The 22,702-nt window shown below is 39.2% G+C and overlaps 2 protein-coding genes across 8 annotated transcripts in view; one reads left to right on the forward strand and one right to left on the reverse strand.

Moving 5' to 3' along the window:
* The window catches only part of Ofd1 (OFD1 centriole and centriolar satellite protein), a 37,303-nt gene extending 30,046 nt beyond the window's left edge, over positions 1 to 7,257 (reverse strand). For 3 of the 7 annotated variants that reach the window (XM_050160565.1, XM_050160567.1, XM_050160561.1), the window contains exons 1-5: positions 6,877 to 6,997; positions 6,613 to 6,711; positions 3,107 to 3,307; positions 346 to 414; positions 234 to 264 (exon numbers count right to left, since the gene is read on the reverse strand). In XM_050160565.1, coding sequence (XP_050016522.1) covers positions 234 to 264; positions 346 to 414; positions 3,107 to 3,307; positions 6,613 to 6,711; positions 6,877 to 6,885 — 409 coding nt within the window. In that variant the 5' untranslated portion in view covers positions 6,886 to 6,997. Of the gene's footprint in view, positions 1 to 233; positions 265 to 345; positions 415 to 3,106; positions 3,308 to 6,612; positions 6,712 to 6,876 lie in introns of those variants that run through there. The other 4 variants (XM_050160564.1, XM_050160563.1, XM_050160562.1 and 1 more) reach the window with 4 other exon arrangements.
* On the forward strand, positions 7,254 to 19,854 carry Trappc2 (trafficking protein particle complex subunit 2). Its single transcript, XM_050160582.1, has 6 exons — positions 7,254 to 7,396; positions 12,968 to 13,043; positions 14,799 to 14,912; positions 17,150 to 17,292; positions 17,973 to 18,060; positions 18,874 to 19,854. Exons 3-6 carry the CDS (start codon positions 14,820 to 14,822, stop codon positions 18,970 to 18,972), a joined length of 423 nt encoding a protein of 140 aa, XP_050016539.1. The 5' UTR covers positions 7,254 to 7,396; positions 12,968 to 13,043; positions 14,799 to 14,819; the 3' UTR covers positions 18,973 to 19,854.
* The last annotated feature ends 2,848 nt before the right edge of the window (positions 19,855 to 22,702 follow it).

Below are 22,702 nucleotides of genomic sequence, written 5' to 3' on the forward strand. Positions count from 1 at the left end.
TGATTATCAAAGACTTATTAAAAACATAGAATGTGGGGAAATAAGGTTTCTTTATCAAAATAACATATGAACAGTTGCTTATTTAAAAGCAAGCCATGGTCAGCCAGGAAAATCAAATGTTCTGATTCTACTTAACTTTCCTATTCTTCTCATTAAACCACAAGTTTTATATTTTTGTAAGAAAAAACATATATAAAAATCTTGCTATTCTCCACAAAAATGAAGTCTCCTACCTTTTTGGTTTTCTTTATCAAATCCTGAAATCTGTTAAAAGAAAATATTTTACCTTTATTAAATTACTCACTTATAAGTAGCAAATCAAAGTAGCTCATAAAACACTCTTACCAGTGATTTGTACAGATTGGATGAGGGGTTGATTCGAATGAGCTGTAATAGATCCTGCATAGTAAATACCTTAAAGAGAGAAAAAAAGCTTAAGTATCCAAATTTGTCTACCAATAAGTTTAAATGATGATATATTACTGAATATAAAATTAAGACTCATTTCGATTTAAAATAATATTATATATAATTAACCTAGTGAAGCAAAAAACAAAGCTTTTATGTTGCCAACAAGTTACAATAAATATACTGAGGTCAGAAGGATCAAATAATTTGTTGCTTTTTAAATTACATCTATTTATTTTTGTGTGTATTGGGAGGAATGAACATGCTATGGTGTATATGTGGAGACCAGAGGACAATTGCAGGAATTAGTCCAATCCTTTTACCATATGGGACCTAGGACTCCAATTCAGGCCATCAAACCTTAATAGCAAGTGCCTTTATCTGCTGAGCCATGATGCCAATCCAGATAAAATATTTTTAACCAAGTAATTAACCTCCAAACACTAACAGAAATGAAAGAAATCATGAATGCCTTACAGATAACACTCAGCTATTTGGTGAACCAGGGAATTTATGAATGAATTTCAGGGTCCTTACAGCTATATAAAAAATGTAAATAAACTTTAGGTTTTATTATTCTAAACTATGAATGACTACTGTGTACCTGAAATAGTTTTAATCACACAGCTATTCTTGATATACATATTTCTACTATAGTATGTATTGTGCACTAGCTCTATCCTTAGGACACTGAGAAAATGTATTTTCACATGGTTTCCCTTTAAAGAAGCTCTGGTTGGCATTTACATTATTAGAAACAATTAATGATATGAACTGGTTTAATTATTACTGAGAGGGTCCCTGCAGGTGTCATACTGCACAACGCAATCGGAATGAAAACCCGGTACAGATTGACTTCGCTGACCTGGATCACACTTAGAGAAGTCTAATAACAGGTAGTTTATTTCCAATGTACTTAAGCCCAAGATAATTTGGAGAAAGTTTCCCGGTGTGATGCAATCTCTGGTTTAAAAGGAAACATAATTACATTGAAACTCAACTCAGGGCACATGTCGTTTCTTCCAAGAAGATAGCTTCTAAAAATATACTACCTGTACTAGCCTTAAGGACCTAAGGGTCTGGCCTGGTCTCTACAGTCCTGGTTGTGTGAGCTTGATATGGCATGGCCCAAAAAATAATGTAGTGTAGATCACCAGGCCATCAATCACTTGCAATTCTCAGCTTTCTGGATGGAAGAATGTGTTTTTCATTTTTCCCACTAGAAAGACAATCATGTAGACTTGATATTCCTGGTTTCTCTGGAGATCAGTGGGCTCACGTACCTTCATGTCATGCTTCCAACATATTACTATAATTACATAGCTATCACACAGTAATCAAAATTGTAAAATGTGTCATAACAAAGAAGATGAGCTAAAAATGAATTCTTGTTTTAAGACTTGTTTTAAGACAGGGTCTTACTCACTATGTATACCTGGTTGGCCTGAGACTCACCAAGCTGGCCTAAAACTTGGGATTCTCCTGTCTGTCTAGTGCTGAGAATACAGATGTATGCCACCATGTCTAGCTTAAACAATAATTTATGCTGACAAGTTGAATATAGTTAATAAAGTATACCATATTTGTTCATCAGAATACTAACATTGTTCTTATTTCTTAAAACTTTGAGACAGAGCCGGGTGGTGGTGGCGCACGCCTTTAATCCCAGCACTCGGGAGGCAGAGGCAGGTGGATCTCTGTGAGTTCGAGACCAGCCTGGTCTACAGAGCTAGTTCCAGGACAGGCTCCAAAGCCACAGAGAAACCCTGTCTCGAAAACCAAAAAAAAAAAAAAAAATACTTTGAGACAATTGCAGAACAAACAAAAACAAAGACACACAGAGAAAACATCAGGAATGAATCCTAATGTAAAACATAGACTTGATTGATAATTTGGTGCCAATTTGGAATCATTGACTACAGCCAATGTATCCCAAGATGAAAAGTGATAATTGCGTAGGACTCTGTGCATGTGGGAAAAATAAAGTATATGAAAACTATTTTCCACTCAATTCTGCTACAAGCCTAAAACTATTCTAAAAACAAAATTCTAATTTAGGTAATGTACAAGTATTGAGAATGTTTGTTAAATCAGACTTTAAAATAATTAATAAAATGTGACTATAATGTTCAATAGTGACAAGAACTAGTTAAAATCATTAGAGTAATAAGACATGTGCTATTATAGATTTTCTTTAAGTATTTTGCACTTCTCTTATGCAAAGCAGAGAAACACCTGCAGCCATCTAAATGAAGAACATGTTAGAAAACGAAATGTTCTGTCCTGCAATGCTATTTAGAAGCAACTCACCTTGGGCAATCACTTCACCTGTCTACATTCTGCGTCATCATTTGTAACACATGTGCTCCCTGCAGTGTGCCTAGCACAGTGCCAGTTTCACAGCGAACATTACAGAAACAGCAGTTACCAGTCTAACTTAAACCACACGGACTATATAACATCACTTTCAGCTCCAAAATATTTTGTGATTCCACACACCACTATTTTACAAAAGACTGAAATACTAAAGCATTAATAATAGTCACATTTGATGATCATTTGTGTACGGATGACATAAATCAAAGATGAACAAGAAATGAAGCTAGCCAGTCAAAAGACAAGCAGAGGAATTAGATACCACTTTACGGTTATTAGAGGAAGAAACTGTCAAGAGAAAATCCAAAATACCAGAATTTACCTTTTCTTTTGCCAAACCACTTTCTGGAAAGAACACAGAAAGTGAATATTCATAGCCACATCTTTGTAAGTGATCTGCCACCAGCGAGTTAGAAGCGCCTATTAGGAGGGCACTCCCTTCCACTGAAATGGACGGAGGCTTCACTTCTCCACTCAATACAGGATGCATCAATTCATGAATTAGCTGTTTTCGGAGTTGTGTCTAGTGAGAAACAGAAAAAAAAGAAAAAAAGAAAGACAAAAGGAGATACATTTTACCAGAATAGAAACACACACAGATCTGCCACATCAATTGAATTCTTTCTTTCATTTTCAAAATGAATCTAGATCCATGCGCAAAAAGTAGGAAGCATTCTTTCACAATTTATCTTATCCCTAAGTGGGCTTGGACAAAAACTTTCTTTTCCCAGTTCCTACACCCACCATCCATAGACCATAATTTGACATCTCTAAAAGCAATTTCAGCTCTTTATGATGAAGAAATTAAGCCATGTGAAAAAATTTGCCACTTCATCTCAACTGGATTGTGGCAGTCTAGGATTCAAATAAACTGGGAAATTCAAGGTCATCCTTGGCTCTATAAATAGTTCAAGACCAATCTGGGCTACAAAGACCCTGTCTCAAAAAACAAAGTAGTTAAAAGTATCTGTTTTATAATCATGGGAATTGAAGTTTAGATTCTAGTACTTATAAAACAAGCCACCTGGGTGTTCTGTCAACACAAGGGATGAGACAGCCTGTTCTGGTCTGCCTGCATATACAAACACACACACATATACATGCACTCAGGCAGACATATATAAAATAAATCTTAAAAATATACAGTAGTATGAAAGGGCAGTTTTCACAAAATGGGAAAGAAACTCAAAGTATGAGAGAAAAGATTTGTGTCACACACATCTCAGAAATGGATTAACTAGACCAAATATAAACAAATGATTTGACAAGTTTCATTTAATATATACCTAAACTGGATTAGTAGAAGATGCCTGTAATCCTAACACTAGAAAGGTTGGGGCAGGATGATCCCCACGAGATTGAGGCAGGATAGTGAGACACTGTCTCAAAAAACCACCAATTATGACAAAACCCACAAAATAAACAAAAACACCCTATACCTAAATGACTTTGTAATTGACTATAAATACAAATTCATATCAAATAATAAAACAATATAAACTAAACCACTAAAAATTCTATAAAATTTAAAAGTTGTAGCTTAATCTATATCAGTCATTGAATTTAGAAAGCAAAAATTAGCTAAGTTTGAGAAAATGTCATCCAGTTGGGCTAATAAGAGACTAAATAGCCAGCCATGCTATAGCTGTGAAGTGAAGAAGGCTAGCACAAAAGGGCTACAGACAAAGATACCCATTGGTCAATACCAAATAAAATTGAGATGTGAGGTAAAGGACTATCAAGTCTAATCTGCAATGTGACATAACCAGAAATGAAAAGATTCTTCTATATTATAGATTAATAAAATGTAATCAATCCAGGTGGTTGAATCCAGTATCACTAATGGGGGAGTGAGTTGACAAAAGATAAAGCCTTTCTAACATTTCAAATGAGAGAGCTGGGGAGAGGGCTCGTTGCTAAAATACTTGCTGTGCAAACATAAGAAGCAGACTTCAATCCCTAGCATGTACATCAAAAGCTAGGCATGGTGCTGAATGTTTGAAATCCCAGCCCCGGGGAGATGAAGACAGGAGGACACCTGTCTTTATTCACCTTGATAGCCAACCAGCCTACCCTTATCAGTGATCCTTGATCACAAAACACAAAGTGGATGGCTCATAAAGACAGAAATATGCACATATGCATATGCAACTACATACACAGGAGCCAGAACACACAAGGGCCCACATCCCCAAAAGTAAATATTCAATGACGTGAGAATAAAAAAAATTTAGTTTGACTATATAAAATTAGGCATATTTTTAAAGCCAAATAGAACACAAATCAATAGCTTCTATTAATAGAGCTCTTAAAATATTATCACCCTAACCATTCTCATGGAAAAACAGATATAAACAGGCAGAAAAGTACAATGAACTTAATAGTCAAAGAAATGATCGAAGCAATGAGATTTTTTTTTCAGTGTTACACTGTTAAAAGGTGTCAAGGCAACACTGAAATATATTACCAAACTGCTTGTGAAATATAAACTGTAAAAACCATTTCAGACCCAGATACATACACTGGTATACCCCAGGGCATAATGGCACTGGCCTGTAATCCCAGCACTCAAGAGGCAGAGGCAGAACACTGCAAACCTGCAAAACCTACTCTTTCTCAGAAATGGGATTTCTCTATGCTAGACAGAAAATGACAGGCACAATAGATCATGTGTAGACTTTAGTAGAAGCTAAGGATTCAAATAGTAGAAAGTTACCTATGTGATGTTTGACTAACCAGGATGAATCTGTTGCCGCTAAAAGCAAGGATTTCAAGCAACTTGAGCAAACAGAGAAAGGCTCATCATATAATGTAAATTTTAAAATGATACATACACCTTATACCAGTTTATGGTTATCAAAGATGATTCTCCCTTCTGCTTTCTTTGTATTTTCTAGACAAGTCTTACGTATTTTATGAAGTTAATAAAACAATAAGAGTGGAAAAAATCAGGCTCGCCTTTCCTTAATTTCCAATTCTAAATGTAAAACATATTTCTGAAAGACCTATTGTAATGAAACACATTGAACTAACTCATTCCACACTTTGCTGTTACCCAAATTTAAGGTGCACTAGTACATATTTGCTACTCACAGTAAATATTCACTCTAATATATTCTATTTTTATTTACTATTATTGACACAGGGTCTGACTACACAGTCATGACTGACCTGAAACTGGCTAGCTGGCCGAGGCCGCCCTCAAATCAGAGATGCGCTTGCCTCTGCTTCCCAAGTGCTGGGATTAAAGAAAGGCATGCGACATTCCAGTATAGATTAAAAAAAAATCCATTTCTCAAAACTGTTACACAATAAGCAATAACTTCTTCATATTTGTCTATGCAGTGTCATCAAGAGACTCTAAAGCCACCTATTCTGAAAAGTGTACATCTACGGAGTTTATTGTTTTTTAGTTAGCAAAGAAATAACAGGTCTCATTTTGTGTACACTGTTGTGCTCTGCTCATATTCACCTTCCCGTCACTCTCCCCACCCTGTCCTGTCCCCACAATTGTCCCCCTTCTGCTTTCATTACATATACATAACAGGGTCAAATCTAGATTGTAAACAAGATTTGTAACAGCACCTCAGACTTATTACAATGTTTTCACTATATACATGCTATGTGCTACCTTAATGTTGGTTCAATAAACCTATTATATGGTTTTTAAGACGACTGAAACTCAACATTTTCAAAATGTAGCTCACCGATACAATCTATATTTTAGTGATTTTGGAATCCAAGCCCTGGCTGAATTTAAATGTGGAACTACCTACTGTCAGAGGTTACACTCATGAAACTAAGGACAGCCATGCCTAAATCTGATACCTTAAGTGTGTCCAGTATACCCCGATCCTTAAACGTCTGGTACAGCTTTTTGCGCAGTTCATCTTGACTCAACACATCACACTTGAGGGACATGGCGGACTGGAAGAGAAAATGATGAGTTACCTAGCGGCAAAGGAAACCTGGATTTCAGAAATCAGACCAGTGGCCTCCCGGAAAGCCCTTAGACGCTTAACGAAGCTCTAACGAACATAAACAAGGGACCTGCTTTCTTACAGACCCCTGGGAAGTGGCAGGTGGAACTACCTGAGCCATCGTTATCTGCTTCCTCCCGAGATCGCCCCTCTACGGCCAGGCTCCGTGGTCAGGGCAGGCCGCGGGTGGAGAGGGAGCCCCTGATCTCCGAGACCAACCTGTCTCTGGGGACCTGGGGGAACAAGGGAGCTGAGCACTCAGACCGGTACCCCGGCACGCAGGCGCACTTCCTCCCGCAGGGCGAAAGGGTGGGCGGGGCCGTGACCCAGGAGAGATTCTGCACCAGAGAAAGACGGAGACCAGAAGCGGCCGCTCAAAAGACAGTTTCCACAGCACCACAGTTAACGCCAACGCCGCTCTCTCGCTGTCTGCCGGTTCAAAGCACCGGACAAACGGACCCGCCACGGGTTGGAGCACTGTGACGCACGCGCGAGCTCAGGCCGGCCGCTCCCGCCACGTCTCGCGAGAGTATGGCCCCAGATCTCGCGTGAGTGACTCTGGGTTCCCCGGCTGAAAGTACCAAGCGCGGGTTCCCGAGGCGGGCGTTTCTGCTGTTGGCGTTTCCCTACAGGTAGGATTTGGAAGGAAGTGGAGGGCGGGTGCTCCGGGTCCGCGAGGGACGTCCCAGACCCCGCGTGATGCGGACGCTGTCTTGTACCTCGGTCCTACCCTGACTCGGCACATCAGAGCCAGCCCCCGGGGCCGCTTAATTACAGTTCTCCCAGTAGACACAGCCCCGGTTTCCACGTGGAAACGACCTCCACGCCCTTAGAGGCTTGGCGTTCTCGAGGTCAGTCAGGTAGTTAATCCAGTGTGTCTTTGCTGCCGTGCCACTGCAGTGGTCGGTTCCCATGAAATGCCTGTAGTACCCTATCTCCGCACACACGTGTCTCCGGACTCTTGACAGATGCTCTCAGAAGCAAAAATCGCATCTTGTTGAGAATCACAGAGTTTAATTTTATAGGAAAAAAAAAAAAACTCACTGTGTATGTGCTGTGAGAAAGATAAAGATGAGCCAAGTGCCCAGGATGCCTAGCTCAGATTATAAAGATCCGGTCGTGGTGGCTCGTCTGTCATGCCAACACTGGGAAGACTGAGACAGGAGTATTGCTTAAAGTTCGAGGTCAGTTTCGGCTATGATGTGCCTAAAGAAGAAAATGGGAATCTGGGACTGGGGAATGGAGCTCAGTTGGTTAAGTACTTGCTTGTCATACACAGAGGCCTGGATTAAATTTCAGGCACTGCATTGAAAACCAAAAACCACAGTATTGGTGGAGACAGAAGGATCAGAAGTTTAAGATTATCCTTCACTACATAGAGAGTTGGACACCAGTCTAGCGTAAATGAGACCCTATACCAAAAAAAGAAAAGAAATAAGGCTAATGGGAAAGAAAAGAAACCAGAATCCCCAGAAGCAAGAGTGAAAACCATTACAGCCAGTGAGCTAAATGATGACTAAGACGTCTTGAGGATGGGATAGTTTAGCAAGAAAGCTGATTGCAGGTGGAAGTGATTGAGGACATCTCTATGGGGAAAGTGTGATTTTATTTTTCAGTGCCTTGACTGGTAACATTTGGATAGTGAACAAAAAAAGATGAGCATCACAGGAAGGGGGGAATAGGCAGAGGACTAATGCCAGGGCTCACCTGGGGCCCTGGAGATTCTAGCCTGGCCCTGAGTTATGTGCTGGGGATGTTAGGTAGCTAAGGTCTATGAAGATGCTATTGGGTCATTGTTAAAGCTAACGGCACAAAGGAGTACAAAGAGTTTTGATGTGTAGCTGTAAAAAAAAAATAAAAATAAAAGTTGAGGGGTGGCAAGAATAGTTAGCAGACTTTATTGGAGTTGAACGAGCTTTGCGGGTTTTTTTTTTTCATTTTTGTTTGTTTTGGACAGTTAAAGAAGTTGGAGTGTAAATGATGAATTAAGGATGCGCACAGAATTAGGGACAGCATTTAAGTGTGAAGGATCTTGAGTGGATATAGTCAAAGTGAGTTTGAAGTAAGTAGACTGGCCCACTCCAGCAGAAGTGAACAATAGGATTGAGAAGCAACATAGGGAACAATATAGGAGGCCCCATGTTGAATACTGGTACATGATTACATAGCTGAGAGGCATTAAAGCTTTTGAGCAGAATAGTGAAGTATATTCTAAAATGATGCTGATGTGTTACGAACACTGTTTTAAAATAGCATCAGTGCCCAAAGATATTTGAACTCTTCTCCACTGTCTTTGATCCCCAAATTAAAAAGAAGTAGATTTAGTGGTCTCTAAAAGTCAACCTACACTCACTTGGGAATGAGGGCATTGCTTCTGACTTTATAGGGCCATTTTCCCATTGGAGATCTGTCAGTAATGTTCATATAGCTTCTCATTGCACCAGATATGTTCCGTGTGATGCCAGTTTAGTTTTACAGCCCTTATTCATTTGTGGAACAAATGAAGCTACTGCTGTCAGGAGCACAAGGAAGTTTCTAGACATTCCTCCAGAGACTGTAGAGAGATTTGCTATAAAAATGGATGGCTTTGAACTGGGGTGAGTGAATTTTATCTGTATTACCTGTAATTTAAAATGCATAACTTGGAAAGGATTTCTAAGTTCATCCCTCCCGTTTGCACTGGTGGTCTAACACTGTCATGCATTTTAGCGTCCTACTAACTGCAGATGACAGCTCTGGGTTTGTCCTCTAAAGCCATTTAGAATAAGTCTGTCAAGTCCAGAGTTAGCAAGTGGTTGGCCTCATGCACATTCTGTACCCACAGCTGCCATGAATAATTGATCCCAGTCATTCACTGCTGACCACACTTTTTCTCAGCACCAACTCCTGGCAGTCATACTATCTGATTAGGTTTCTGCCCCCCATCCTAACCCCTCACTTTGAAATAGGGCCTCTCTGTGTAGACCTGGCTGTCCTCAGTCTCATGTGGATGGTTGTGTTGGCTTAAACTCACAGAGCTCCACCTGTGTCTGACTTCCAAGTGCTAGAATCAAAGGTATATGCCACCACACCCAGAAGTGGAAATCTCTTTTATTCCTTAATTACCTGCTAATAAGCTCATAATAGCTGTCTTGTATTTGAATGTGGTAAGTTACCTTCAAGTTACTGAGTAAGTGTTAGGCATGATAGGTCAGGCCTACCATCTGAGCACTCAGGATACTGAAACAAGAGGATCATGAGTTCAGAGCTGACCTGGGCCACAGTAAGATCCTGTCTCCAAAATTAAAAATAAAATAAAACCTTATTGGTCCAAATGCCTATGTGGACTAGGTTAAGGTCATTCTCGAAATCTCCCTGGAGACATTGTACCATAAATTGGCATAGACACTCAGTGTTCCTGGGTATTAATGCTAAGTCATCTGTAAGTCACCCCTTATTCAGCAAATAATGAGTGCTTGCTGGCCCTTTGGCACTGTTGTAACCCTGGGGATACCATAGAGAATAAGAACAGTGTGTCTGTTCTCATTGAGGGTGCCTTTCTATCACGCAGGCTATAGGTCTCCAGTGCATTCTTACATAGATACTAAAATAACCCAGAAAGTTTGCTACCCACTTGCTACATTTCCTTTGCAAAGCAGAATAGTTTGATGTGGTTTGTTCTTAGTTTAAGCAGAGAATGTGCATGAATAATAACTCATTTTAGTGGTGGTGGTTTTTTGTTTCATTTTGTTTTTTTAATTTATACTGAATGAGCTACTGTACAGAAAAGGGTCCTAGCATGGTCTCTGACCAAAACCAGCCAGGCAATACCTATTTGTGTTGGTGTTTTTGTCTCTGGATATACCCAGTTAGAGCTGAGGACATAACACTTTTACCTGTTTTTGAAAATAGGAATAACATTTACCTATCTCTTAGCATATAGAGCCTTTCTGTGCCTAAGATTTCTTTAGTGTCACGTAACAATAGATGTAGATTTGTTGCTCCAAGCTATATAATTTGCCAGGACCTGAAGACTTGTTTGAATTGAAATACCTAGGTCTTGAAGTTTGCATTCTGCCCAGCCTGGCTTGTTACTGAGAAGTCACGCTTTGTAACAGAAAATAGAAATTAAGCAGATTTTCATCTTCAGTTATTTCAGTGTATACATAGTGCTAGAAGCCCTGCTTTTCCTAATGGTAACCTACAAAGGCATTTGCTTTTCTTAACATAGTTTACACACTTCAGTTCTTTTTGTTTGGTTTGGTTTTGGTTTTGATATTTCGAGAAAGGATTTCTCTGTGTAACAGTCCTGGCTGTCCTGGAACTTGCTTTGTAGACCAGGCTGGCCTTGAACTCACTGAGATCCACCAGGCTCTGCCTCCCAAGCGCTGGGATTAATAGTGTGTGCCACCACTGTCTGGTTTTGGTTCTTTTTTGATTTTGCTCTTTTCTGCTGTGGCTGTCTTTGAATCCATGATCTGCCTGCCTTAGCTTCTGCAGTGCCAGGATTGCAGTGCCTGGCTTAATCTCTGTATTTGAGGTCAGCTTCAGGGGTCTCCAGGACATTGAAGAAAAGGAGCAGACACCGAGGGGAGGAGGGGTGCTGGAGAGATGGCTCAGAGGTTAAGAGCACTGGCTGCTCTTCCAGGGGTCCTGAGTTCAATTCCCAGCAACCACATGGTAGCTTACAGTACATGCCAGAACACTGCATACATAATAAATAAAAAAATAAATATTTTTCAAAAAAGAAAAGGAACAGACACATACATTGGTCAACACAGATACTTTTAAGCACGGCTGTTACTTTGTGCTTGTTTGTTTGTTAGTTCCCATTTTGAGATAAGATCTCACTACATAATCCAGGCTGGCCTCAGAGCCACAGTGGCTCTCCTGCTCCAGCCTCCCAAGTGCTGGGGAAATGGGAATGAGACAGCTTGTATTGTTTTATATGTTGGAACTCTAAATAGTAGTACTTGTTTTGTTGGTTGAGAAGGTGCAGAGGTTTTAGAAAGTTTAGAATAGTTGATCTAAAGTTGAGCTATTCTGTATTAGAAGTGCTAGCCCCACACAGATACTTAGTTCAAACCAATAAATTAAAAATTCAGTTCTGCAGTTAAATTAGCTACATTTCAAATGCTTACTGGCTTCCATATTAGACTATATGGTTGTACAACATTTTTACCTTGGCAGAAAGTACATTAGTGTGGACAACATAGGTTTGTGTCACCTTTGCCCAGTGACACCTTTATCCAGTGCGAGGTAAGCCTAAGAATAGTTGCTAAAAGATTGTAGGTGAGTCTGGATGCTGCTGCATGACTTCTCTTACATATAGGATCTAGGTTGAATAACATTTGCACATAAAAGTAGAAGTGGGGACTATTTGAGAGAGCATATTAGCAAAAAGTAAGCAATGAGGTGGTGAGGAAGTGGGGATGATTGAAGTGCATTGTGCATGCATGAGGATGTCCTAGGAAAGCCATTGTTTTGTACATTTAATATGTTCCAAGGGAAAGAAGCTCCGTCTCACTGCCCAGATGGATAAGTTGTAAGAGAACCCTCATGTCTGTCTTTTGGTTCCTATTTTTATCTCATGCTATCCTTAGACACTTTGCTTCTTTAGCATCTGCACATCCCATAAAGGACCAAGTGTGGGGCATGATGTGGGTTATCTTTCTTGTGCATGCACTTCCTTCTGCTGCCTGCAGGCCCCCTCCTATGCTGTTGCTGCTTATATGTGTGCTGAGTAAAGCAAATCCTTCACTTGACCTACTGAAGACCTACAGCCTTGCAACCTATTCTAGCAAGAATTCATGCTATGATTGTTTACTTGGTTCAGATTCCAAGCTCTCTACCTTTCCTTTTCTCTGCAACTACTACCAAGTATCCCTAGCTTTGCATAGCTTTTCTGTCAGACCTGCTTATCTTTGTTACCCACTTTTATTTTTGGGCCCTTTTCTTATCTAAATACTTCTGGCTGTGTGTGCTAGATAGTCTCTGTTGCCGATGTTCAGCTCTTCCATTGAAGGGCAAAAGCAGTTTTTAGACCATAGTAAAAGGATGCCTGAGGTTAAATTTTGGCCTGCAATCTGCAGGTGTAGGCCCCTGTCCCAGATAATGTTCTAAATCTTAACTGTGTCCAAAGAGTCTCTTACTTGTCTCCCACAATCGTAGCCTTCCATTTTAAACTAAAAGTACTAACTTTGACTTACTTTTTCCTTCATTAGGAAATACGTTTCAGATTTCTTTGGATTTCATTGATTTTTGTTCTGTGTGAATCAGCAAAAGACCCAGAGAGTCTTGGTGAGTTGTGATCTCTCATGTCCTCAGATATCCAGGAGGCTGGCTAGGGGTTGACTAGATCCCCAGCCCAGGTTGAGGAGTTACTAGTTGTCACATCCTAGTGTTGTCAAATATTCTTGAATGTTATTCTAGATAACACTTACCAAGCACTCATTGTTAGCCAGACATCCTCCTTTAGAATTTCATGCTTTACATATGTTGGACTATGTAGGAAGCTTCCTACACGTATCAGTAAAGTAGCTCCAATATTACCACTGTTGTATAGATGAGGCAACAGACACTGGCACCTGTGGTCACATTGCAAGTAAGAGTCAGAGCCTGGCTTTCTCTAAATCCAAAGCCCTTGTACTGAAAGTACAAACATACTAAGATCCACCCATCTACCAACCCAGCTTTCTGATAATTTCTGTTGAAAGCCATGGAATAAAGCTGGTGCAGTCACTTGGCCACCAACCTGACAACCTGAGTTTGATCCCTGGAACTCATGGAGAGAGATGACTGACTCCCATACACATGCAAGTCATGGCACGTGTGCACACACATACAGACACACACACACACAATAAATAAATGTAAATTTTTTTATGTAAAACCATGGAATACTTGGTTTCTGCCCACCCTACCCAGTTTCTGTTAGTTTTGTTTGTTTTTGTTTTGAGATAGTCTCTCTCTGTTATGTAGCTCTGGCTGTCCTGGAACTTGCTATAAAGAAAATCTCTGGAAATCACAGAGATCTACCTGCCTCTCCCTACTGAGTGCTGAAATTGAAAAGGCTTGTCTACCATACCCAGTAATCTGCTTCCTAAATTAGTGTATTAAGAGACACATAGGCCCTTGCCATTTGATTTGTATGCTACAAATTAAATTTTCTGATAGAAGACAAATGCACTGTATAATTTGTAAATAGATGGTACATTATCTCTTCTATATAAAAATGGTCTGTGGTATAGCTGGGTTTTAGCTTCCTCTGAGGGGTACCTCCTGAACATTTCTGGGGCAGCTAATTATTTCCTTTGCCTTTTCTACTTTTTATTGTACTTAGCTAATCAACAACCTCTTTTAGTGTTTCCAGGTATTAATATGAACATTAACCAGTATAGTACAACTTAAGCTCAACATACTCCATCAGATACAAAGACCCTTGAGTTGAATATTTCAAATTTTTCAATCATGAGAATTCTTATGATATACTACAGGTTTCCTATTTTCCTTCAGAAGATATAGTTAGTACATTGGGTTCTAAAGGACACATCACAGATATTTAATGTGTAGAAAGTCATATGCCTATGCTATATACCAGAAATCAGACCATGTTGTCAAATTTAAGTAAGAAAACGTTTTTTTTAAAAAAAAAATAAGCCAGCCGGGCTGTGGTGGCGCACGCCTTTAATCCCAGCACTCGGGAGGCAGAGGCAGGCGGATCTCTGTGAGTTCGAGACCAGCCTGGTCTACAAGTGCTAGTTCCAGGGCAGGCTCCAAAACCACAGAGAAACCCTGCCTCGAAAAACCAAAAAAAAAAAAAAAAGCCAGGTGGTGATGATGCACATTTTTAATCCCAGCACACGGGAGGCAGAGGCAGGCAGATGTCTGTGAATTTAAGGCTAGCCTGGCCTATAGAGTGAGTTCCAGGACAGCTAGAGCTATTACATAGACAAACCCTGTCTCGGAAAAAAAGGAAAACTAGAACTCTGTACTTTATGTTAATCATTTTAGGTCTTGGTATTAAGGACTAAAAATATTATTTAATTTGATTAGGAGTTTTTTATATTGAAGACAATGTCTGGAAGCTTCTACTTTGTAATTGTTGGCCACCATGATAATCCAGTTTTTGAAATGGAATTTTTGCCACCTGGGAAAGCAGAATCCAAAGTACGTATGCAATCTAAATTTCATAAGAATTTTATGTTGTTTATAGTTGTATGAAATAATAGTGTTTTAGAACTAAAATAGATCTAGAGAGATAAAGCCACTGAGATACAGCAACAATTAAATAAGGCTTTCTCTGGAGTTCCACGGACTGTTAGAAACCAGCTAGGGAAGGAATGTTGCCCACTATGAAATGCTTCTTAAGCATAAGAAAATGTACCCCACTTGTCAGGGGCCTGGAACAATTTTGTTGCCTCAAAATGCCACAATAGTCCATTCAACAGCAAATCTTATTTTTCAGCAGAACAGACATAGATCAGTTTACACCTGAGGATTGCACTGCTTACATTGTCCCCATTCTGCTGGTACCCAGGCTATATCAGGAAACTCTAAAAGCAACAGCAGGGGTGACACTTTCTTGTGGGAATGGTTCCAGAGGAACAAACTTGGTTCAAGAATATGATGCCCATCATTCAGAGTAAGCCAAGGAGTTGGTTTTTTAAAGTCATATATATACATACATATATGTATACATATGTATGTATATGTATATATATATTACAATCTTAAGTAGGAGATACTTTTTCAACTATTCAAATTGTACCAACAAAAAACAAAGAAATTTGTTTATGGTATTTTCTGCCAGTTATCGGTTCTATGTTATTTCAAAGCTCTGTTTTTAGGAAAACACTTAAGCTTTGTTTCGAGGCAGTGGCAGCAATTGCCCTGTGCCAGTTGCCACTTAAATCTAGTTTCTGTGTACTCCAGAGACCTATTAGGTAGCAGCACATGAAAACACCTTCTAACTTGACATGGTCTTAGCACTCTCTTTGGCTGCCATCACCTTCTTAAAGCATCTCCAACTGGCCTCCAATTAATGGATGGTTCTCTGTCCTCAACCTCCTTCGTGCTGAGATTGCAGGTATAAGGCATCACACACAGCGAAATTTTCCGAGGACATCAAGAACACTGGACTAGAGGCCCACTCTACTCCAGAATGACCTCATGTTAACTAACCACATCTGCAGTGACCCTCTTTCTAAGTAAGGTCACATTCTGAGGACCATATGAGTTTCCTCAAGGAGAGACTAGCAATAGCTCTCAGCGTTGCTAATGCTGCCACCCTTTAATACAGCTCCTCAAGTTGTGGTGACCCCCAGCCATAAAATTATTTCATTGATACTTCATAACTTTCATTTTGCTACTGTAATGTAAATATCTGATATGCAGTTGATCTAAGAAGATCTCTGTGAAGGGCTTGTTCAGGTTGAGAACTGCTGCTCTATACTATATAGAGTCTATTTCACAGCAGGTAGCTTTTTGAGAAAAGCACTGTGAAAGAGAATTCTATAGGAGTAAGACTATATCCAGGTTGGGAATGTTCTCTACATTATAGTGAGTCATTCCTACCTTCTTTTCAGTTAGGCCATTTTGCCCACGAAAAGAACACTCCTGATTGTGATAGGATTGTTTCTGCTGTTAACAGATGACAATTCACAGTTAAGGCTGAATATGACCTCCCCACCCCCAATCCCAGATCCCCAAACCATGTAAGCTCTTGTTCTGCAAGAGGCCTATCATAGGTCTTCACAACTGTCTTTACTGTTTCTGTTCAGGAAGCCTGGCTCTCCCTGTTGCCTCCAGCCCTTGAGGCCCCATATGCATGGTATCCCTTTGTAGCTTTCCTTGACATCCATTTTGATCTAGGAAAAGTGCCCTCTTTGATCCACATCTGCATCACTTTGTGTGTTTCTCTTCTAAAAAGATATGGGCTTCTGGAAAGTAGGCTCTGCCTTATTTTCCCCCTAAAAGTAGTAATCTCTTTACGTATGATTAATTAGTTATAGAATTTGGTAATTGCCTTCTCCCAGCATTCAAAATATAATAAAGTCAAGACTTTATTAATTGGCTCTTCCTGTTATGAGTGATAGATATCAAGATGATAAAAACATAATCCTTTATATCTCATGATACCAATACACATAAATGCTAATACTCCTCCCCTAAGAAAAATATGTATGTACAGAATGAAAACCAGGCATTACACCTGTATTCCTAGTACCTGGGAGGCTGAGGCAGGTTTAGGAGCTCCAGACCATTCTAGGCTACGTAGTAAAGCCATATCTAAAACAAGAGAAAACACACACAATACACACAGATTGACAGAATTTCAGAATGAATTGTCTGTGGTACCAGTGCCATATGGAAATGTACATCTTTCTCCATTCTCTGTCATTTAGGATGATCACCGTCATCTGAACCAGTTTATAGCCCATGCTGCTCTTGACCTTGTGGATGAAAACATGTGGCTTTCTAATAACATGTACTTAAAAACTGTGGACAAATTCAATGAGTGGTTTGTATCGGCATTTGTCACTGCAGGACATATCCTTTCCTTATGTTATAGTTTGCTTTCTGTTGCTATTATAAACATCATGATCAAAACCAACTTCAAGAGGAAGGGGTTTATTTAGCTTGTACTTCTCAAATTACATTCCATTGTTGAGGGAAATCTGGGCAGGAACTGAAGCAGAGACCATAGAAGAATACCGAATGCTGGCTTTCTCAGGCTTATATTCATCTACCTTACTTACACAGCCTAGGCCCACCTGCCTATGGATGGTACTGCCTACAATGGACTCAGCCCTTCTACATCAGTTAGCAGTTAAGAAAATGCCCCTCAGACGTTACCACAAATACTTAGCCAAAGGCTGAGTTAGAAAACAAGAACTTGAAACGTAAAGGCAGTCTCTGATTTTGAAGACTTCTAAGAATCAGGCTGCCATGAAAATTTTTCACTTACAAGACATTTATTTTTTTGTAAACATGTTCAGCCAATAATTTTAAAACTAGGGTTTATCTTAACCATACCAAGGGCTGTTTTACTTTATTTCCTAACTTTAAAAGAGTACACTCTCCTTAAGCTTAATTGACTTTAAGCCAGTTTATGTATTCAGCTTTGCCATCACAAAACACAGTTTATGTGACCAATGTGAAGGTTATCTTATCAGATGATTGCTTTTAATTTTTCATTTCTAGTAAAGATTGTGCCTTAATTTTTTCACATATGAGATTTATTATGCTTCATGATGTGAGGCAAGAAGATGGAATAAAGAACTTCTTTACTGATGTCTATGATTTGTATATAAAGGTATGGTATACTCTATAATTTAAAATAATCTGATTTTTTAAGTGAGAGGGCTAGAAACAGTCCAGATTAAGGCATAAAAGAACATTTCTCTTATCATTAGTAATTCTGCTTTAGTGTTTTCTAACATATGTTATGAAGTCCTTATATTAGCTAGGGAACTGATGAATTTTAGCTTTATGTTAAAGCAAAGTATTCAAACCCTAAATTAAAAGAATTATAAGGCACAGCGGCAGATGTCTGTAATCCCAGCACTTGAGAGGGTCATGAGTGTGAAACCAGCTGGGCTACCCAAGAATTTGAAAGAAAAAAATGACTTCCACTTAATAGCAGTATAGTGAGACTTTTTTTAACTGAACCTATTTGACATTTACCATTTGTTTACATAATCCAAAAGACCATATAGATTAATCCACATAATGAATACAAGGTAGATTCAAGATCCGTGTTAGCCTCCCGAGTGCTGGGATTAAAGGCGTGCACCACCACCACTCGGCAAGCTTTTACTTCTTAAGTCACTTCAAAGAGGGGGTGCTGAGAAGCATAGCCCACACAAATGCCATGGGTGTGCCTTACTTCCTGGGTGTCTCTTTCTCCTTAGCCCTCAAGATTACAGTCTATATTTAAGTTCCCTTTTAAAATCCCAATTCTGTTTCTAAAAAAAATAACAATAGAACACTTTGAATGAGAATTAAAAATGAGACCCAGACTTTTGTCTTTGCTAAATTTTAACTGAAAATGTAAATTTCCTTTAGCAACTGTAATTCATGAGCCTCTTTGCTTTAACAGGCTTACTAATACCTTCTTCTTTCCTAGTTTGCAATGAATCCATTTTATGAACCCAATTCGCCTATTCGATCAAGTGCATTTGACAGGAAAGTCCAGTTTCTTGGGAAGAAACACCTTTTAAGCTAAATGGAGAAAAACTCTGAAATAAACAGTATCACTGTCGTGGGCTATACTCAGGAATGTGTGCGCTGTAAGTAATTTGAAACAGCCTAGTACTTAAATTGTACATTGTTTTCATGTTGATTATCAGCATTAATATTTGCTTGTCGAGTTATTTATAAAGAATTCTTTACCAGTAATTTAAACATTTTTATTTAAAAGCTTGAGAATGAACTTTTGCCTTTCCTGATTGAGATAATTTGATCTTAACTTATTAAATTCAAAAGCAGATGTCATAGTTAATATTTGTTAGATTTAAAACTAAAAGCTTCTGCAGACATGAATGAAATTGAGTTATTAATACTTTTAGAGATAGTCTTTTTAAATGCGTAATACACTACAGTACCAAGAAGCTAAAGCAGAAAGCCTCTGCCATACCAAGTGTTACATGCCTACCTGCCTGTCTGGCTGAGAATAGTGATCCTGCTATGACTCTCTATCCTAGACCCGTGTACACTGCATCAGTTACAGGCCACTGCAAAATGTATTCCCTCTGTTACCTTATATTCCTGTTTCCTTTCTCTTAGTAAACTAAAAGTTGAATGTACTTATATCTGTACTTAAAAATGAAACAGAGCTTTGGTATTACTAATAAAAGCCTGAGTTACACTGACATTTGTACTTAGCCTTTTAGACAGTATACAGAGTGGGAGGTGGCAGGTGTGGCTTCTATAAGAAATGTTGGTTTGATTTTACAATAGTATATATGCATGGAAAATCAAGTAAACCAGCTTTCCATGTATACACTGGGAGACTTTTCCATTCTCATTTTTGAGTAAGCCTTCTTGGATCTTTTTGTGAAGTTGTTACCATCGCTCTTTGAGTTCTTAAATAAAAACTTACATTCAAGATTGTAGTAGTTAGATGCCTATTTCTAAAATCCAGCCCAACACCAATACTTTTTAAATCCCATTTCCCTACTGATGTCTGAAAACTAATGTGGTAGGTACATCTCACCCACAGATCACCTCTCAACTAGCTGTCAAAGGCACAAGAAGTGTTACTCAGTAGTTAAGAGTATCTTCTGTTCTTGCAAATGACCCAGGTTGGCTTCCCAGTACCTAGGTGGAGCAGTTCTAGAAGGATCCAGTGACTCTGGCCTCCTTGAGCACCTGTACTTACAGGCACATACTATTAAAAATCTTTTTTAAAAAATTTGAACAATGCTAATAGGAGAGACCCAAATATGTACTTATCATATACCACTTGTTTCACCCTCCATGAGCACAGAACCCACACCCAGGAAGGTGCTCTAATTCCAGACAACCAAACAGCATCATATTATAGCATGAAGTCAAGGGTGAGACTTGGTTTCTAGCCCCAGAGAGCAAAAGGTTACCTTGCAAATAGCCTTCCTTTTCTTCAGGCTTAGGAGGGCAAGATGGGAGTTAGGACCATTCACTTTGTTTGAGTATATTGCCAAAGTTAAGTACAAATTTTCAGTGTGACTGTCAAGTAGCTCAAGGGGAAGGAAGTCCAGCAATGACTGAGACTTCAGTGTTCAAACAGAAAAACTGCATTCCAGCCATGGAGCCGGAACCTGTGTAAGGGGTAAAGCATTAACCTTATCTGACAAAGCTTAGATCTGATAGATGATGTCCCTACCAGATGTGAAATTTTATGTTGGTACAAAATTTATAGTATACATTTATACTCCAAAGGAGATCCAGATAAAAATACACAAACCTGTTTGTGTCCTTTCTGTAGCTGGAAATCCCTAGGGTACATCACTCAGTTGTTTTTGTTATTTCTCATATATAGGCACCATTTTGTCTTTGTCCACGCTACTACCTGTGGCTTTTTAAAGCTTTTTATTCATTTGTGTATGAAGTTTGGAGGGAGAGTACATGTGCCATGGCACAGGGTTTCTCTTTCTAACAGTCCTGGAACTCACTTTGTAGACCAGACTGGCCTTGAACTCAGAGAATCTGCCTGCCTCAATGCTGGAATTAAAGGCAGAGCCACCAACGCCTGGGGTGTTTTAATTTTTAAGACTCTCATACTTCCTAGACAGTCCATATCATCTCAGAAACCACAGACTGGCTAGACTTCCCCTTTTACTAGGAACTTATATTGGTCCATTTTTTTCTATTTAACACTTTACTGCTGTTGGAGAACTTGGATCATAGTGTTATTAATATGGAAGTTAGTGTAGAGATTAAAACAGTTTAAAGACAAGGAACATCTGGGATGTTTTAATTTGAAAGTTTCTCAGAAGGGTAAAAAGAGCATAAATATTTCTACTCAAATAGCCAAATTCACCTTATCTGTTTTCCAAATTCAGTATGTGCCTCTTTAGAACAGAATTTAATCAGAAGGCTGTGTTCCTACACAGCTTACCCTTAGCTATGACTCCTGTAATGAAAGTCAAACACCATATGGTGACTGCCAACAGGGCCTCCCCTCTGCAGGAGCAGTGAAGTACAAGTTCGACACAGTTCCTTCCTTCTATCTGCTTTCTTCCTGGGCAGCTGCTTGTCACTTCCACCGCCATACATAACCTGCTTGGTTTCCCATCTTGTGCTTTTCTGCTTTGTCCATCTTTGTCTAGGTAATGCCAGCCATCACTGCACCCGACTTTACTCAAACAAAAGAAAAACTCTACCTTCAGCTACCTTTTCATTCAGTGTTAGCTACAGTTTAATGCCAAGGCTAGCCCTTAAGATTTTGTTCTCCTCTTCCTCATGGTTTATACAGTTGAAGCATATGTAATTATGTTAGCCAGTATTGACTTACTTCTTTAACACAGTGTGAAGCTGGGTACTCTTTCTCCAGACATAAAACTTTTCTTTTTATCACTGCTTGCTCTAACCTTTTGAAAGTTGACTTTAAAAACCAACTAGCATAACCTTCAGTAGTAAACTGAAAGTTATGAATAGTTTTTAAAGTTAAAATGAGGTGGGGTTTTGCATACCTGGAATCCTGGTACCTAGAGATAAAAGCTAGGTCAGGGTTTTAATACCAACTTTAGCTACAAGATAGCTACAAGAGACCCTGTCTCATCAAACAAAAGCAAAAACACTAAGACATTCAATCTACAAATAAAAATACTGCATGGTCACTACATGGTGAACTCAGCAGCTATGATTACTGCATAAAATTTGGTCTGTTGACAATCCATTAAAGAGGGACTCATGAGCCCCACTCCTCCCTGAGATTCTGTAGGCAGTTAATGATTCCTTGGGGAAGAGGAGTCATATTTCTCAGTTGTATAGGCACTGGTAAAGTTGCCCATGATCATGTAAATAGCTATGTTCAAGAAAGTAACCCTAAATGTTTGCTCACACACTCGCTTGTGCATGTGTCTGTGTGTAGTAAAAGTTGAATAGGCTGAGTTATGTCCCCCAAAATTTATGTTGAAACCTTAACCTCCAAAACCTGTGATGGTGTTACCAACTTAACACATCTAAAAATCATGAGAAGTCTTAATAGCATATCACCTTATGTTGAAGTGAGAAAACCCACCCACCCACTGTAGGCAGCAGCACCATTCCCTAGGCAAGGATTCACTCAACACTGGTGTGGGGTTCCCAAGAAACTCAGGACAAATAGCTATGGCTGTATTATCCTTCATATCTATAATAAAATCCTTCTCAATCATACCTTGGATTGGTCATGTCTTCATTTCATTCACCAGGTGCTCATAACCCAAGAGGGCCATATATGAGCTCCCTTCCAGGGATTTAGCCTCTCCTAA

The sequence above is a fragment of the Alexandromys fortis genome, unplaced genomic scaffold, assembly GCF_014885135.2.
Source record: "Alexandromys fortis isolate MF-2015 unplaced genomic scaffold, M_Fortis_MF-2015_v1.1 scaffold_120, whole genome shotgun sequence".
NCBI lineage: Eukaryota > Metazoa > Chordata > Mammalia > Rodentia > Cricetidae > Alexandromys > Alexandromys fortis.

Coding starts and splice junctions, on each gene's coding strand:
- Trappc2 (XM_050160582.1), top strand. CDS start 14,820: ATGTCTGGAAGCTTCTACTTTGTAATTGTTGGCCACCATGATAATCCA. Junction 14,913..17,149: donor CTGGGAAAGCAGAATCCAAA/GTACGTATGCAA, acceptor TCTGTCATTTAG/GATGATCACCGTCATCTGAA. Junction 18,061..18,873: donor TCTATGATTTGTATATAAAG/GTATGGTATACT, acceptor CTTCTTTCCTAG/TTTGCAATGAATCCATTTTA.